This window comes from Serinus canaria, chromosome 7, assembly GCF_022539315.1.
Source record: "Serinus canaria isolate serCan28SL12 chromosome 7, serCan2020, whole genome shotgun sequence".
Classification (NCBI taxonomy): domain Eukaryota; kingdom Metazoa; phylum Chordata; class Aves; order Passeriformes; family Fringillidae; genus Serinus; species Serinus canaria.
The window spans coordinates 13,806,503-13,822,742 of NC_066321.1; the positions used below are offsets into that span (position 1 = coordinate 13,806,503).

General features: G+C 46.3%; 1 protein-coding gene across 6 annotated transcripts in view; it reads right to left on the reverse strand.

The window, feature by feature from the left end:
- BIN1 (bridging integrator 1) overlaps positions 1-16,240 on the reverse strand; it is an 87,566-nt gene that overhangs the window by 37,267 nt on the left and 34,059 nt on the right. For all 6 annotated transcript variants that reach the window (XM_009087868.4, XM_009087866.4, XM_018911392.3 and 3 more), the window contains exons 2-6: positions 13,689-13,769; positions 9,103-9,157; positions 8,577-8,671; positions 6,700-6,795; positions 2,797-2,904 (exon numbers count right to left, since the gene is read on the reverse strand). In XM_009087868.4, coding sequence (XP_009086116.1) covers positions 2,797-2,904; positions 6,700-6,795; positions 8,577-8,671; positions 9,103-9,157; positions 13,689-13,769 — 435 coding nt within the window. The remainder of the gene's footprint in view (positions 1-2,796; positions 2,905-6,699; positions 6,796-8,576; positions 8,672-9,102; positions 9,158-13,688; positions 13,770-16,240) is intronic.

Below are 16,240 nucleotides of genomic sequence, written 5' to 3' on the forward strand. Positions count from 1 at the left end.
CCAAAATAGCACATGCAGGGTTAGAGCCAGGTAGATCAGCAGTCACCTGATTTCGAAGCAGATTAGTTTGTGCAACGAGGTGAGCTTGGAGCTTCCCTTGACACCACTGAGGCGCAGCTTTCTCAAGCAGCGAAACAGGCTGGGGGAGGGAGCATGTTTGAGTGGGAAAAAAAAAAGAAAAACAAATAAACAGAGAACAAGAGAGACACAAACATATATCTTTTAGGATAAAAAATTAAAATCACAACAGAGAGTGTATTTAGAGGCTGGGCCAAACCAGTATCACCAAGGCAAGAGAAAAAAAACAAACATCCTGGGACTGATCAGTTAGACTCCTTTGAAGCATGCCAAGTTTAGCAGTAATTAATGTTCCCATGTGGGCTGGATACTGCAGACCAGCCAGGCAGCTGTAAGAGCAACAGATACAGTTGTTAGCGACCTAGCACACAGACAACCTAATCCGAGGCATGGCTGTGAAGTTGGAGCTCCTTAAAGAGAGGTCAGGATTAATTAACCATAATAATTATTTGCATGCAACAGCTGAAAGTCCAGAGTGGTTTATTTTAATAGCAGGATGTAAGTTTAGCAATAAGTGGCAGGGGTCCTGGGTGGGAAAAGAACATCCATATATTAGAGAAGAGTAAAAGAGACCATGTAGTGCCAAAAAGTATTTACACTGCTGTTTCTGTTACTATCCCATGAAACTTTAATCAAGTCAGTTCCCACTTGTATCCTGTGTCAGAAACATGATTTCTCCCTCCTAGGGGTCTGCCATCACATTCCAAAGTAACTTACACTGGAACAACCCTACTTCAAAAGGTCCCAGGAGCTCAACTCCAGGCACAGAAACAGAGAGGTGAACTACCTCCAGCAGCTGAGTGCTCGCTGAGCCCTGGCTGCTGCCCACAGCCCTGCAGAGCTGCGTGACTGCAAATGCCAGATCCCAGGCTGGGCAGCGAGAACTGCCCCCTTGGGAAGGCCATACACACAACTCCCTGGGACTTCTGCTCCCATCTTTGCAGGATCAGGACAGTGCAATGTGTCACCTATTACCCTGGGCATGAGCTTATGGCCCAAATTCCAGAGGGTGCAAAGATCTGATCCAGGGCATGCTTTGGCTAATGAGAAGAGTTTGATCAGGTGCTGAGAGACCCTTTCACAGGCTCATGAATAGAGCACCAACTCCTAACTCTCAATATTTCACTCTTCAAATATTCTTCCGTACCTGTTGTATCATCTTAGCTGAACATTTGGGACAACAGTGAGTGCAGCAGTGATAAAGGCAGCCAACCTGTGCTGCAGAGCACCAGGCACCAACCTGAGTAGATCAATTCCTATAAAACCATTTGGCTTTATCTCATACTGCAGCGAAGATCCCACTGGCATGCACCAATAAAATAACATGCCCCAGGGAAATTCAGTTCCTGCCCCAAACACAATGAATTACTGCTTTGAACTGAAGGCCCAACCAGCTGGGCCTCATGCCTTGCATACAGAATCAAGACTTGCTTTGCCACACAAGTGATGCAATGACACTTGGGCCATCAATCTCTCTCCCCTTTTGTCTGTCAAGGTTAATCACAGTGCACTGTAGATGACTGATGACTTGCAGCTTAACAATAAAAATACTGGGGCCACTAAACACACATCTTTCACTCAGGGTAGGGATGCATCTTAATTTCTTCTGTGCAGGAAAAATACCAGCATCTCTTACATAGCTCATATTGCCCCCTACCAGAAATAACCCTAAGCAAAATATGAAACTCTTGTCACCCTGGTTAAAAGATAAAAGATCCAGGGTCTTTCTTTCCTGTGCTGCTTTTACCCTGAAGAGTCACAATTTACCATGGCCCACACTGAAGAGAATAAAAGATATCTCCCCAGCCCTGGACTATTCTGTTGTGTCAAGAAGTGTCCTGTGAAGGGAAGCACACGGATTCAAATACACTTTGGTACAAGAGGAATTCATCGCTCATTTTAGGGACAGTATTCAATCCATGCACCTACTCTAGAACAAAATTAGCACTATTACCTTTTTTCTGCTACATTAAAAAAAAATGTAAACTTTATTTTTAATTAAAATAAATCTTATTAAAAATAAAATCCTTCACTTGACAACTGGGCAAGCCCTGGGTCAAGCTATTCACAGGCAGGAAAGAAACCTGACAAGAAAAAAACTCTTATTTTCCTGCTTTCAGCCATATTTATTATCCAGTAATTGCTGCCAACAGACAAGAGAATACATTCACCAAGTGAGCATAGAGTGCATTTCCATCGATGTAATTCACACTCCAAAGGGTTTGTGTCCTAGGATATCAGAGGGCTTCACAAACACAATCAACTTCAGGTAACACTGAAACACTCTTACCATTGCTCTAGGACAGGGAGAAAGTCCCAAGAAGCAGACAAACTATAACATTTTTCTGAAGCACTGCAAGATTTTGCATCCCCATGGGGCACACAGGCTTTTCTGCCAGAGGTTACTGGTCCTGTGCCTGTGATGAAACCCATGGCCAAGCATCTGGCCACCAAGACTTGCAGACTGATGATGGTGGGTCTGAACCAACCCAGCAGAGGCCATCCTGCCTCCCAGGAAAACTAAACAAATGAGAAGGAAATACCTAGCAAAAGCTCACCAGTTCACAACACCTCAATGATCTTAAAGGTCCTTTCCAAAATGAATGAATTCTATGAACACACAATGAAGAGGTACAGGTGAACTTGAAAGCAGCTCAGTTGGCAAATGCAGAGCTCCCAAAAAGAAAGGAAGGCTGCATATCCTCCTGATTGCTTTACCTTTGCAATTTTGGTTTCATCCTTCTTCTTTGCAGTTTGCAGGGCTTCAAAGTGGTGTCTGGCACTGTCGTAATCCACAAGCTTCCTTCCTCGCTTCGCGATACGAGACTAGAAGGGTGGAGAAAAGAGTCACACCAGTCCTCCCCAGCAGCCAAAACTGCAAAGCCTCCCAGGAAAAAACCCTCCCAACTTCCAGAACACCCCACACTCTGCCCATGCAAGGACTCTCCCTGGATCCTCCACACGGGAGGCCCTGGAGCCACCTGTGGCAAGCACCATTTCAGAGGGAGCACCTCAGGAGGAGAGAGGAGCCATCAAGGGAAGGTGAAGGGATCCAGCCAACAGGCCCCACCTTTGGGTAACGTGTGTTTTCAGAACTTTAGCTCCCCTGCTTCCTAAGCCCCACCATGTGCCTGCATCCTACATCCTTCACTATTTTCAGGGCTTTCTGAGTGCTGCAGCCAGTCTCTAGCTACCCAGCTCACTAGTTTGTGTGGAAGCCTGAGAGATTAGGTTCAACAAAAGAAGGCATTTCTGCTGCCAGCACAGCAAAAGCACTTGTTCACATGCTCAGGATATGCCATGGACAGCCTTTTGGACCTTGTGACAGAAGCTGCAGACAGTAGTGACTGCCAAAGGCAGAGGTCTGCTGTCACCACCATTCAAGCAAGGGAAAACCTGCAGCACTGGGTCACCAACACACAACACTGAAGCCAAAACAAACACAAGGAGGGAGCTGACTGTGTACCAGACTTAGATTCAGGAATGGAGTCCTGACAAATCCATGGCTGAGAATCCAGGGCAGTGTTGAACTGAGGAGCCTAAGGCTCTCCCTCTCAGCAGAGTTGCACTTTATTGAGGCTCTGGCCCACTGGGTTTCCCTGGTTTAGGAACAATCCATCCCCAGCCCCCTGCCTCCCACACTGTTTGCAAACACCCCAGACTCTCTGGGTTGGAGCACACACCCTCCCATCCTTACCATAACCCTTCCCCCTAGATCAGCGAGCCTGGACCAGCGTCAGTAATCAGCAGCCCAGAGACAGGCTGGATAACAGAGTGAAAAGGCATGGCTAAGAGCCAGGAGCACTTCTAATTAACCACAAAACCCCGGGACATAGTGCAGAATGAGGAATCAGCACTGGGATTTACTTGCAAAAGCAGAATCCCCCTCTCTCCTGCCTTGGCAGGGAGCTGTGGCTTCCTCTCCCCAGGCTCCTGCAGATATGCTGCAGAGCCATGCTCGGGGCTGATCTGTGCCAGAGCAGCTCACACACCTCCCACACACGCTCCTCTGCTCCTCCAGCAAACACTGCTGCAGCTCTGGGTGAGTCACAGCAGAGCTGCAGGATCTCAGCCACATGCACACCCAAACTCCCCTCTAAATGCTCGGCTCACTCCAAGAGAGGAGTCACGAAGAAGCTGAGCCACCCCACAGCCGAGGTCACTAGAAGACACCTCCCAAATACCACACTGCCAGCCAGGAGACAAAGTATTGGAGGGTCTTCCAGCTGCACAGCAATCTGAGATGCAAGCTAATGCATCCTACAGCAGAGGAAACATGGCCCCATCTGGGATTTAAGAGATGCCACTTTGCCCACAGCTGGAGTTTTCCCCACCTGTGACATGGCCACACAGCCACTTCAGTTTTTGGGCTACCCCACCAGGAAGTTTGATTCAATGTCACCCACCTTTCAAACAAAGTCACTCCCCTATGTTTATGCAGCTCCCAAACTTCTAACATCACTCCCCTGTTTCTGCTGGAGTACAGGGAAATGCTGCAAGGTACAGACACACAGGGTGGGAGCCCTCCTGGAGTAACCACTGAGCACACCACTGCCAGTGATGGCACTAACAGGGTTTTCAGGAAGGCTCAGGGCTCCCTTCTATCACTCCAGGACAGCTGCAGGGACCCACCATCACCCAAACATAACAGCTGAACTCCAACAGACTTTATTACTTTGCAACAAATCCATCTTAATTTGAGCCTCCTTCAAACAAACAAACAAACAAACAAACAAACTCAAGCCATCAAAAAACCACTTTTGCCCTCCACACCCTTCTTTACTGATATTTGGTTTTACAGCTAGTAGAGCACCAGTTTTAGTTCAAGTCAGAAAATCCCCAATCTAACAGCTATTCAGAACTTGGGCTGTAGTTCACCCTCTCTGGCCTCACAGCAGAGACCTGCACTATTACTGCACATTGTGCAAAACCAACAAAAAACTCACTCAGAAATATTAAATGTTATGCAAGAAGAGTCCTACTCCAAGAAGTACAGACACTGACCTGCAAAGAAAGCTTTAAGTACTTCTTGCATTCCCATTTTTGAAGTTAGAGAAAATGAGAGGCCTTGTTCAGGGGTGAGCATCCAACATTGGATAAATTATTTTCTTTAATACACAAAAATTCCTTACTAAAGGCATGCTCTGTTTTTATATCCCTACTGTGGATCCCTTTTCAAATCCAAAAAATCCGAGGGAATTTTTACAGCCCTTCAATTAAGTTGGATTGAGAACATATTAGAATGTAACAAAAAAATAACACATGTATGATCTAACTCATCACACATTTTAATTACTAGGCTATTAACAAAAGCAGGCCTTGTCACAACAAAATTAAAATCATCTTTCTTCTCTCCATTAATCAACTTATTTTACTAGAGGAATGCCAGAATTCCAGGAAAAGCAGAAAATTTCATTTTGTGGAAAACAAAAGCCAGAAAACTAATACCACAACAACAAAAACCAACTCAAATATTCTGTATATGACACGAGACTGGAACTTTTTTTTTTTTTTGCCTGCAAATCTCAAGAACTCTAATTCCTTATGTGAGGCCTAGCTATACTTCTGTACAGACACAGCAATGTTCAACAACTGATAAAATGAGATTTGGACCAAAGCAGTGCCAAAGTCTGAGTCTACAGCAAGCCCAAAGTAAGGCATCCTGCTGAGGAAGCAGCACAGGGTGCACTTTGCCTGAGGCACATGGCATCACACCCCAGAGAGATCAGCCCTACAGCTTCCAGCCCTTCCCCACTCCAGACTTCCAGGGGCAGAAGAGGCTGGAAAAATGAAGCAAAACCAGGAGTCCCAGGAGACAAGGACACTGCTGTGCAGGGCTGATTTTACAAGCCTGTGACCTGCCCCCATCTGATACAGCACAATCCTCCTGAAGCAATAAATATTGACAAAGGTTTCAAGAGACATGCTGGGGGGAAAGGGCTGCTTTCACTGGAAAGGAGCCAAGCTGATACTTCCCATATGGTGATACCATTAACTGGTGCTTCCATATGGTGAAGACATTTCCTGCCCAGCCTCAAAATGAATAGAGAGGAGATAGCTGAGGGGGAAGGGAAGGTCACAGGCCAGCATTCAAACCCCGGTCCCTGGATACAATCTGTCCCAAAAAAAAAACACCTATCCAGCACTCTCCCTTCCCTGAAAAAAGCAGGGTACACACACAGCAGGACTTCAGGGACTCACAGAAATCTGCCTTCCACACCAGCCCCTACTCATAAAGTACATTTGGCACTAACTGCTTCCTCAATGTTTTCTACTTACAAGGAAGTTATAAGACAAAAGGACCAAAAAGAGATTGAGACCTTCTGAGCTAGTGCTGACACTGACCCCTGCACTCTGATGCAATAGGGAATTTCATAGATCCTCCTGTTTCACACTTTTCTCTTCAGCATCTTTCCCCTGAATTCTTCAGTCTTGTTTTAAGCCCAAAAATTAGAACAAGACATTTTCAATTAACCCAGAGCTGCAGAGATCTTGGCTGCTTTTAAAGAAGACCTTGGACAAGCCCAACACACATTCTCCTAAAGCAGATATAAGAAATTGATCTTCAGATCTTTTATCTGCTGCAAATCTCTAGATCAAATAGTTCCAAGAGAACCTTACTTTAATATCTGGAAATTGGCCAAGGTATGTATCCATGGTCAGAAGTGCTTGATCCACCAGCTTCTGATGGAAATCTGTCCACAGGAGATCATTGTTCTGAAAAACAAAAGTAATGAGTTAACTATTAAGAACACAGGGCTCCACATTTCTGGTTTTCTCTGTGAGTGCTACTGCCAACAATCTTGGGCATTGAGCTCTTAAGAAACAGCAAGTTCTTTGGAGAACTAATGATAACAGAGATCTTGGCAGAAATGAAGAAGGCCTGATGCTGCTAATTCTGGTGACCTTTCCAAGGACAAATTGCCTTTGAAGCCCCATCTTTCCCCTGCAATGTTAAACTCAAGTCTGTCCAAGCAGGTTTTGCCTCCCTGTCCCAGCAGCTACAAAGAAAGGGACACCTGACACCACAAGGCACCATTTTCTGTTATTCGTTACAGTGCAGCTTCCTGGAGAATGATGAACAACAGAAAGCTACACAATCAATCAGTCTTCAGCCCTCACACCACCTGCCTCCACAGCCCCATGGAGGACAAGGCAGGCACCATGAGCTGTGCCCTCCTTATCCTTGACCTTAGCTCAGGCACAGCAATTTCCTATCAACACCCTGGATTAGGTGAAAATTACCCCTCTCTCCTGCTTTTCCACTTGAGCAAAGGTTTTGGCTAAAACATTCAGGAAAAATTCCCACTTCATGGTTTTTATTTGGCAGGAATAACTCTTCTCTGTCACCTGTCTTTTCACAAGCAAAATATAAACAAGGACTTAAAGGGGAAGGTGGAAACCTGGAAATGTTCTTGCAGACCCAAAGGGTAGCTACAGTTAGCTGTCAGGATTCATGTCCCCTTTTGATGTCTCTGGCTCAAATTTTCTGAAGGGTCAATCTCTCAGGAGGCACCACAGTGGCTCAGGACAAAACAAGACCAAGAGACTGAAGTCAAACCATACAACTCCATTACTTACTGTAACAGCACTTCCTAATGCAAAGTTTCCATGTTAATGAAAAAACTAACCTGGAAACATTCAGATTTTGTTTGAGTTATCTGCCTTGAAGTCATTATTTCTTGGGCAAGATACTGATGTTATTTCAGGTGAAATTTTCCGCAGGGGAAAGAAGGAGAAGGAAAGAATCCTCGTCCTGCTCCCTGTCTACTCCTTCACTACTTCTCCAATGGCACAGACAGCTGCAGGTAACCCCAGTCCTGCAGCCTCATGGCAAATGGATCCAGAGAGATGAACTGCCACAGCTGCTGCTCAGCAGAACAGCTGAGCAAGAGAGCAAAGGGTGCTGCCTCCAGCTGGACCCACCCCAGGCACAGGCCAAGGGGATCCAAGCTGCCAAATGACAGGCTGTGCCCTCAGCTCCACAGAAAACACCTGGGCAAGCAGCACAGGCATCACCTCACCAAGGGATGACAACACCAGCACTGTGGGGTGACAGCCAAACAAGGGAGCACCTGGAACAAGGCAGCTGGTGGTACTGCCATGAGGGGTTGTGGCAGCTACACAACTGGCTCCTCTGACTGCTTCTGCCAAAGATTTACCTGCCCCTTTCTCTTACACAGAGCATAAGCAGTACACCCAGCTGGCCCTCCTGAGTTTCTGCAGGAATCCTGAGTCCCCATTTAGCCACTCAGGGCAAACAAACAGCCTCTGGGTATAAGTGTACAGTTCTGTGTAATGTACAAGCATTTGGCAACAATCTCCTACAAAAATACAGGGCACATCCTTTAAGGCTTCCTTTCTTCACAGTGCAGAATTTGTCTCCAATTCTTCTGTGAAGTCATGTGCCTGAAGAAATGTGGTGCACAAACACAGCTTCAAAAGCTCATCTCTGACAGAACAAGTCTGGACATCCCCACATCCTGGACAAGTCTTACCTCTGCTATTTTATTTGTGTCATCTCTCCCAGGCCAATCTGGCTCATAAACCTCCTGCAAACACTCTGTCAGCTTCTTGGAGGCCTCATGCATAGCTAGGAAAGAAGAGGGAACTGTTCAGACAAAGAAGAAAATAATGTGTTCCTCACAGTTTAACCCTTACCCTGAGGAACAGAGGCACAGGAACATTACAACAGATGCTGAGCTCTTCCTTATTACACGTCTGACCCTTGATAACACAGAGATGGAAGGTAACCAGAGGGAGAAAGGAACCAAGGGTGCAGTTGTATCAAGCCCTTTGTGTTCATCCTCCCCTAGAAGGTGAAGGTCCATCTGCTAGCACACCACCACGTGTTTGGCATCAAAGCACAACTCCATTCCCAGATGGTCCCAAAGGATTCTGAAAAATTCCCTTCCAACAAAGCTGCAACTCATGCCTGGGGAAACACCAGGGAGGGGAAGGCTGCAGAAACCTCAGAGAGGTAAGCACTGGAGGGGAGCAAACCTCTGCTCGTGCTGACCTTACCTTTGACAGAAGCCAAGTAAGTTCGGAGGTCCTTCTGCAGCCTCGTGCCTTCGGACTGCCAACGTAAGGAGATCATCAGTTATTCTCTCAGCTCAGGAGAGTCTGTAAGAAGCACTCAAGCATTTCTAATTAAAGAAAACTGGTCTTGCAGACAGGCTACACACCAGTCCTATGATCACATGAAACTTCAAGCTATCACATTTTTTGTATTTTTTTGCTCTGTGTTCTAGGAACTTCTAGGACTTTTGCAGCAAATGTAATCGTAACTCCTCTCCTCTTGTACTCTCTTTGGGTCAGTTCCCAATGCTTCCCAACACCAGAAACTTTGTTCGTGAAACTGGCCAGCTTTTTCCAATCCCTCATTTCCTCTGCTGATGGCAGTGGGAAAAGAACAAATGTGAACTCATCCAGAACTTTCGAGGCATGGAAAACAATTTGGGCCATGCTGCTGGAAGCAGATGGATTTCTCTCAAAGCTATGCTATCACTGCCACTTCAACAGCTGGGCAGATTTAGCCTCTGCTTAGAGAGTACAGCTGCACCGGGCGCACAAAGGATCTCAGCATGAGCTCAGTTGAGACAAGAGGTGCCTGAGCGGTGGGAGAGCTGATGGGAAACATCTGCTTTTGAAGTCAGGAGATCTGAGGCAGCTGTTGAAGATGTCCTGTGAGCTCCCTGTCCCTGAAGTTGGCTTCAGCTGTCAAAATTCATTATGCTGGGGTGCCCCCTCAATGGGGCACAAACTGGGAAGGAGGAAAATGACAGCAGGCTGTGAGGTGCAGTGGTCTCTTTTCTGCATTCTTGTTTTGCCAAGGATATGCAAAGTCCCACCAATGGATACATTATCATCCTGCAGCTGTATCATTTTTAAGAATAACTAAATTTCAACTCACAATTCAGAGGTTATCAAAACCTATCAGCAGGGAAAGTCCTCTGTAGAATGTGCCCACTACACACTTGGGTGCTGCAATGTCTAGAGCAGTAACATTCAAAACTGTAGCATCTAAAATCAGGAGCCACTTCTAAAATTGTGTCCATGCTTGCTCTAATACTGCCACAGCAGCAAATGACACAAGCCAAACTCGGAACTCTTCAAGTCTCAATACACAGTTTCCAAAGCCATGGAGACGAAAGCATCCTCTGAGCAGAAAACTCATCACCACGAGTAAATGTCTAGTCAATATTTTTAGATAAATCACCTGAAAAACCTACAAGTCAGGGCTGAAAACTGGAGCATGCAATTTCAGCAACACAGAACCAGCCTTCTACGCTCTCCAGGCATCCTCACCAGTGGTGCTGCATCCTGCAGCTGGGAGTGCTCTCAGTCACCTCTTGCTGATGTTTAAAACTCTGCTGTGCACTCAGTGCACATTTGACATCTGAGGGGGCAGGAGGTAATGTCCTGGTCCAGATTAGATTAATGTAGGGCTGGAAGAGCAGACTGTGTAATCACAGGGAGGGGAAGCACTGAAACAACAGCTCCAGGTAAGCCCCTCCTCAGCAAAACTTTAGAACTGTTAAGACAGAGCATGAACTCTGGGAGGGAAGCGCCACCCTGGGGTACCACAGGGAGCTTATTTTGCCACATAGGGCTAAAATGGAAACTGCTGGGCTTGAGGCATTCTTGTCAGGGAAGAAACCCTCTCTCTGAGCTACTGACTGCAATGGGAACCTACTCTGTGACAGCAAAGGTCCCCACTGCCTGCCCTGCAGCAGGGGCTGTGCCCAGCACACATGCTGCAGGCAGAGGTGGGTGCAGCCTGTGCCAGCAGCAGCTCCCCTCTCTTGTGCTCAGTAGGAAAGGCTGTAAACCAGCCCAGAACTCCCACACAAGTGGCAGCTCGTGAAGGGTATCATAACCCAGCAGCTCTGCCAGGCAGAAACACACACGGTGCCAGCTCTAAGAGCTGCCACCAGCACCACACTGTCCCTCCAGTGAGCACTTAAGCTCAGGGCAAGAGAAGCCAAAGCCTGGCACACCTCAGCAAGGGGCTGAGCTGCACCTCTACAGGAGGACTCTTGCTCCCAGGTCAGCAAGGACAGAATCTGGGACAGATCCTTGTGCCAGTGACTGAACACAAGTAACACTGGGAAAGGAAAGGAGAAGGGAACCTTCAAAGGCCATTTGGGAAGGTTAACAGCCAAAGAATCTCCATGAGGGAGTAATGAGGGGCAGTTCTGCTGCTTGTCAAGCCCTCAGGAAACACAGGCAAGCCCTGCACCTGCATGGCTGTGTCCAGCTCTTTTGCCACAGAGCAAATCCATCTGAGACAAAAAGTTCATTCCATTCAGGGACCTCAGAGTGGTGCTCTTATATGAACCTGATGGACAGAGAGTTAGGAAGTGCAGTGCCCTCCCTTTTGTCCACTCAACCACTATTTGAGACAACCACAAACACCTTGGTTGAAAATGATTGATTTTTAGACCTGCACTCCATTCCTTTGACACAAACACGTGTCAAAGTGGTCCAACACAGTCATTAGAGTCAGAGGAGGCTCTAACCAGGCAGTGAACAAGGTCACTGCCTGCTCACACCCTAGCCAGCTCCACAAGAGAGCAGCGCTGTTCTGTCACCAGCCTGCAGCAAAAGGTCAGCTTTCCTCCAGATCTCCACTCCCCATTGGATCAGACTTTGCAAAGAAAGGTCACAGAAATCCCAAGGATAACTATACCACACACACCTTATACATATAAAAATATAAAGAAGTGAGTATACATGCATATAGAGCCGATTTTTTTATTCCCCTAGCCCTCAGCTCCAAGATTCTTAGGAAGAAGAAACCTAACTCATGGTTTGCCCTGTAAAACAGGCTTTGTCTACACTGATTTTAGTAATAGGGAAACTGAAGGCTTAAGCAAAACCAGCAGACCCCCAAGCAGCAAATGCAGAGCAGCCTCCAGCTTCTTTGATTAATTATTTGGGGAATTTAGTTCATGGTCTGCTCCACAAAACAGGAGAAAGAATTCAGATGTAAGGGATACAAGACACAGTGCTTCTTTAACAGGCTCCTCACTGCACCACTGGAACTCATGGCCTTGGAAATTGAAAAAGCCATCCCAGAGAGTCACATCTAAAAATGTAGATTTGAGGGGTTTTATATTTCTCATTTTTGAAGGTTATTTCTTAATTGTTTAAAAATTATACCAAGTGAGTCACCTCTGGTAATGCCATGTTATCAGAAAGCAATTAAAATGCATTCTGCTGTCTACAAAAGAGTATCATTGCTGGACATGCTACAGACATGCTGCATGAACTTCTGGAGCAATAGCTGCTATTGCTGCCAAGAGAAGGAGCATTAGTGTCCAGGAATCTGCAATCAGCTCTGGTTACACGTAAGTCAAAGCCAGACTGAAGGATTTCCATTACATTCAGCTGTGGCAAATCCCTGCTCAGCTGGTTTTGCGACACAGCCACATCTGCTGAGTCTCAACAGACATGATGCAGCTGCCACCAACAGCTCTAGGAAAAGGTCCTAAATGTGTCAGGCCACAGAAGAGTAACATTTCTGCAGTACCACCTGAGCTATGCTGGGGCACACGTTTCCTGCCACAAAACAGAAGCAAGGCTTCCCCTATCAACAAGCCCCAGCAAAATCCACAAGGTAACTGGCGTTTTCTCTTCTGGGAGGCTGAAGGCTCTAGATGAAAAATAAAACAAAACACACCCAGTCGAAGATTGAAACCTACTGCTGTGGAAGTAGGAGGGTGGGGGAAATTGCTACACTGTTAAAATATTTCTGTGCCCTAAAATATTGGGGGTGAGGCAGACACGCAGAAGAATAGTGACTCAGGCCTGACAGTGATTGTGCAAGTATGGGGAGGAAGTCAGATTTAGGTCTCAGCCATGGAAGGATGTTCCCTTTTCACCATTTGCTTTCTTTGTCTCTTCTGCCCTACACTGTGCTTAGGAAGCTGAAACTGCCTTGTTCCATTTTATTTATTTCTAATCTGTTTCCCAACCTATCCCTCGTTCAGGGACACAATGTTGCTCTTATATCTCTGCTTCCAGCAAAAATTACATTACAAGGCAGCTGCTAACTGAAGAAAGTGTTCTGCTTGAGCTATTTCTTTTTCTAAAATTGGGTCTAGAACAAGCATTATTTTTACTGATCTCTTCACTCTCGTGACCAGCGACAGGACTGAGGAAACAGGATGAAGCTGAGGCAGGGGAGATTCTGGTTGGGTATCAAGGAAAGGTTTTTCACCCTGAGAGAGGCTGGGCACAGGGACAGGCTCCTCGGGGCAGTGTTCACAGCACCAAGCCTGCCAGAGCTCAGCAAGTGTTTGGACAATGCTCCCAGGCACATGGTGTGACTCTTGGGGTGCCCTGCACAGGGTCAGAGCTTGGACTTAAGATCCAGGATCAGCCCCTTCCACCTCAGCATGCTCTGATTCTCTCACTGATTCCATGAAACAGACCCTGGAAGTCTCAATGTCATTTCTTGTAAGTGAGAAGTTATGAGTTATGGGTCACTTCAATAGGCCTATGCCCTTGTTTAATTTAATGGCCTTTAATTACATTGCAGCAGATGACTGGAGGCTAATACTGAAACCCAGGGTGCAATTACATATTGACAATTATCTTACCAGCTGTTTGTTGAAGTTTTGCACACACTGTTCAAACTGCTCATCTTTTGTTTCATCTGCTTTACCAAGCTTCTGAAGGACCTGCACAGAGAGAGGAGAAAGGACACTTCAAACACAGATACAGAAAAGCACAGAAAGAAACAGTCCTGAGACCAAAGTTAAAAAGTCACCCTTATTTTCATGCTCAAGATTTTCAGAACATTTTTCCACACAGTCATAGTCTGAAAACAGATTTACAGATGAGTCAGGAAGAACTTGGACCCCTCACATTCTTCTGTACTGAAGAGCATGGCTGAGGCTTCTCTCTCACTGATCTAATGTTTTTTGCAGACAAGGCAACAGCAATCCAGTTATCTCCTGAACCAGCAAGACACAAACCACATCCCTAATATGCCTTGTGCAGTTACATTTTTCCTGATTTAACACTAGTGTCTAGTCCAGACAGGGTGGAGTTCTGCTCCCAGAGCTGATGGATTAGCCTGGAACACAAACACAGAGAGCTGTGCAGGGATCTCAGGGAGGGAGGGTGGCTGGAGCAGTGAGAGTCCCACCTTCCTTCCACCTTTTCTCACTATGCACGTGCTTGGCAAGAGCTGGTTGCTGAAGGCACAGGGGACCTTACACCATTAATCTGTGTGACAAAGTCCAAGTGCCACTTCTGAGAGTGTCAGCAGCCACCTCCCTGCACAGCACAGCTCCCCACAGCCTGTAAAGTCCTTATCAGACTACTTCTCTTATCAGCCTTCTCTCTTAGCTCCCTCTCCGTGCAGCTAAGTGGATTGTTCCCAGGCTTAGAACAAAAGAGTATTTCATGTTCTGGGCTGGCAGGTACATTCATCACAAGAAGTCTGGGCAAACCTGAGGAGGAGGGCAGCAGCTACGTGCCATGCCCCAAGCAGCTCCAGCTGCAGGGAGACTGGGATATACCCTGTCATTGGTTAATGCTGATTATCTCATCTCTCTGAATCAAAACTAAAACCTAACCGTGCCAAAAAAAAAAAAAAAAAAAAAAAAAGAAAAAAAAAAAAAAAAAAAAAAAGGGCAAAAAAAGCCTTGTCCCACAGGGACAGTGAAACCAGAGAAAAGCCCTCCCAGCCCTCAGCCACAGGAGGTTTTTCAGCTCCTTTTGGAGAAAAAGGGGATTAAGGCAAAAAAAGGAGGTCCCTGTCATTGACACCAGGTCTTCATGCAGACCATTAGTAACTGTTCCCAGACTCTGAGGGACTGCCAGAGAGCCATGACAGTCACCCAAACCAGTTTCCTCCAGCTGCCTTTGCTACCCATGGATCTTCTCAGAGAACAATTTTTCCCCTGCACAACAGGGATCAGTCTTTCACGATTAGTCCCCAAAATGGCATTAAAAAGAAATGTGCAACAGGATGTAGAATAAAATATTTTCAATTTGAAGTGACCTACAATAATAATTTAGTCCAGCTGGCCATGCACCTACTGGCCCACTCTCAGGGCTTTTTTATACTGTTGAGGTGGAGAACACCTGTTATGCCTATTTGGCTAAGCTCAGTTTCTCTCTCCCCAATACATGAATGGATATTACCATCTCAGCCCTGACCACAGCAACTGACTGTAGTGGAAGATCTGATAAATCAGAGCAGTCATTCAGCATCCAGCTCCTAAATCCCCTTATTTCAGCTGGGATTAAATGTCTAGGAGGGAATCACGGTTTTTCATCCTCCCTCTGTTCCACAGCTTCTCTTCACCTTCAGATATTGCTGAGGTATTCCAGTGTCAGCAAAAGGAGGGAAAAGGAAACACACAGAGTGCCCTCTTTGTCACCAAGAGCTGAATCAAGGACCACCAGAATTTTGAGTGCAACTTTCTACAGCTCAAATGCCAGCAACAAACCCTGCAGCCACAAGCACCTAATGTGCTTGGTAAATCTCTCTACACAGCAGGACCCAGACAGCATGAATATTCCCTTCTTCCTCACAAACCCTTGGCACACAAGAGCTTGCTGGAGAGAGAAGAGGCAATGTTGTTTGTACTGGCAGAGTCGTGTACACCAGACACTGAGCCCACCCACTCCAGCAAAGGGGAGCACATCTCACAGCAGCACTGCTGCTGAGGTTACACTTTCCTCTGCCATGCCAGCAGGAGACAAGGAATCAGTATGGCCTCATCTTTCTCATCAAGTCATATCTCCTCCAGATATTGTTCAGCTGCATTCCCCTAGGCTGTCAGATCTATGGAGCAGGGGGTCCCACCTGCTGGGTGACTTTCTAGGTGTCCAAGGAGCAGGCACACCAATAGCACCCATCACTGATAAAGTATGCAAGCTGTAAATTCCAAAGAAGAATCACACTCTCCCTCAATGTGCAGATCAATAGAATTACTGGAGATACAAAGGAGATTTTTACAGGGCAATGCATCTGTCTGGCTATTCAAAAGATGTGATGCTTTCAGGCCTGGAGGGAAAGAGAGCATTTAACTGGGAGGAATCTGGAGTATGTCACCAGGGTCAAAGACTTAGAACAGCCTCAGTGCTTCCTGGTGTAAAACACAGAGCAGCACTCACAGACTATTCATTATGGAGC